This window comes from Sinocyclocheilus anshuiensis, unplaced genomic scaffold (assembly GCF_001515605.1).
Source record: "Sinocyclocheilus anshuiensis isolate Anshui unplaced genomic scaffold, SAMN03320099.WGS_v1.1 scaffold55, whole genome shotgun sequence".
NCBI classification, from domain to species: domain Eukaryota; kingdom Metazoa; phylum Chordata; class Actinopteri; order Cypriniformes; family Cyprinidae; genus Sinocyclocheilus; species Sinocyclocheilus anshuiensis.
The window spans coordinates 3,166,704-3,168,294 of NW_015549647.1; the positions used below are offsets into that span (position 1 = coordinate 3,166,704).

At 42.9% G+C, this 1,591-nt stretch overlaps 1 protein-coding gene across 4 annotated transcripts in view; it reads right to left on the reverse strand.

Moving 5' to 3' along the window:
* Positions 1–330: 330 nt before the first annotated feature.
* LOC107660086 (disintegrin and metalloproteinase domain-containing protein 23-like) overlaps positions 331–1,591 on the reverse strand; it is a 21,013-nt gene continuing 19,752 nt past the window's right edge. For all 4 annotated transcript variants that reach the window (XR_001630967.1, XR_001630968.1, XM_016449304.1 and 1 more), the window contains one exon: positions 331–1,215. Coding sequence is in view for 2 of the 4 variants with exons in the window: in XM_016449304.1 (XP_016304790.1) it covers positions 1,170–1,215 (46 nt within the window). In the remaining 2 variants the exon portion in view is untranslated. The remainder of the gene's footprint in view (positions 1,216–1,591) is intronic.

Here is a 1,591-nt window from a genome sequence, read left to right on the forward strand (position 1 = left end):
CTTAGCCCCAAACTAGAGCTCCGTCTACTGAAACAGCCCCATTCTATTAATAATAGCAATTAATATCACAAGTGCCTCAATTATGCTGTCCCACACAGATGACAATTACATTTTCAGAAGCTGAGATTTTCATAGAAACATTCATTTTAAGTAATCAGAAGCTTATTATAATGTCAAACATAGATGGCCGAGCATATAAAAGACTGCCTTATTAATAATCCGCTAGTTTGAGATCAATTTCATTGTTAGTCTCAGTTGAGAATTCTTTACCAAACCAATGTTTGTGCAATGTTTCCCCTTTGCATAGTAAGTAAATGTTAACTGTTTTTCCTTTGACATGCAGATACCTTGAAAAGCGCAGCAGGCTGTGTGGGCTCCGCCCCCAGTGCAGTTACATCATGCAGCTCTCTGATTGGCCAGTGATGGCATTCAGGTCAGGGCAGACCTACAGGGCCCAGCCAGTTTAAAATTATTAATTTTTTTTTTCGTTTTTTTTTTTTTCTCAAGTGGAACAGTAAGTGACGTCATCAGGCATAAATATCAGTGGTGATTTCATCATGCAGCAGTATACGCTGCCGGCCAAATGGATTGATTTTTTTTTAACTTTTTGTTTGGGTTTCTTTGTTTCATTAATACTACAGAAAATGCCTGCAATATAACATGCTGAAATAACAAAAAACTTTAAAGTTAAGCCTTGAAATGTTTGTCCAATATGGGTCACTCTCATAGGGTGTGGTCATTTAGCCCCTTGAAAAACACATGGATATGTTACCAGCCTACTGGAACTTCAAATCATTCTTCTTTTTTAAATGAACAATAGTCATTGGTGTCCCTCCTCTGCCATGCGAGGTCCACAGCTGAAGCTGGTCATGCCTGGGTCAGAACTGGAGGTTGGGGCGTGTGAACAGGAAGTCATGCCCCGATGAGTGGTTCAGTGTGGATGCTCAGGGCCAGAGGGCAAAGGAACAGCGGTAGAGAAGCAGTTCTATGTGACTTTGGATGAAAAATGTTCGATCGTTCGGTCTCTTTCTTCTCTCGCTTTCTGTCCTTTTTTATTCAAGTAACGCCAACGCCGTCGGCAGCAGCGTCAGCAGCAGGAGAGGGTACAGTCCAGCGGGTTCTGACGGAACCCGGGGGCACACTAGGCAAGGATGCAGTTCTCTTAGCCTTTAGATGGCACTGGCGTTAGGGTCATATCGTCTTTTCTTGACATTTCTTGGTGATGAGGACAAACAGGACAAAACAAACGAGAGGGGGGTTAGTGCAGGCAATGCCAGAGACATCAACATACAATTTGCTGCCCATCTTACCGCCTTAACCCGCAGCAACCACATGGTAGTCGTTTTATTAACTTCTTAATCAATTCAAATCCTTTATCGAAATCTACCCATAACGTGTAGTTTAACTCCTAACGCCGTCGGGTTGCGGCGGGTACAAATGGCGGTTCTTCACAGCAGCAAGGAGAGACACAGAGTGTCCCTCCACTGACTGCGGGTAAGTATGTGTTAGAAAGACAACAAGGGATGTGAAAAAAGAACATTACCTCCTGGGAGAAAACACGAACATTGACATAGAAAACAGTAAGAAAGAG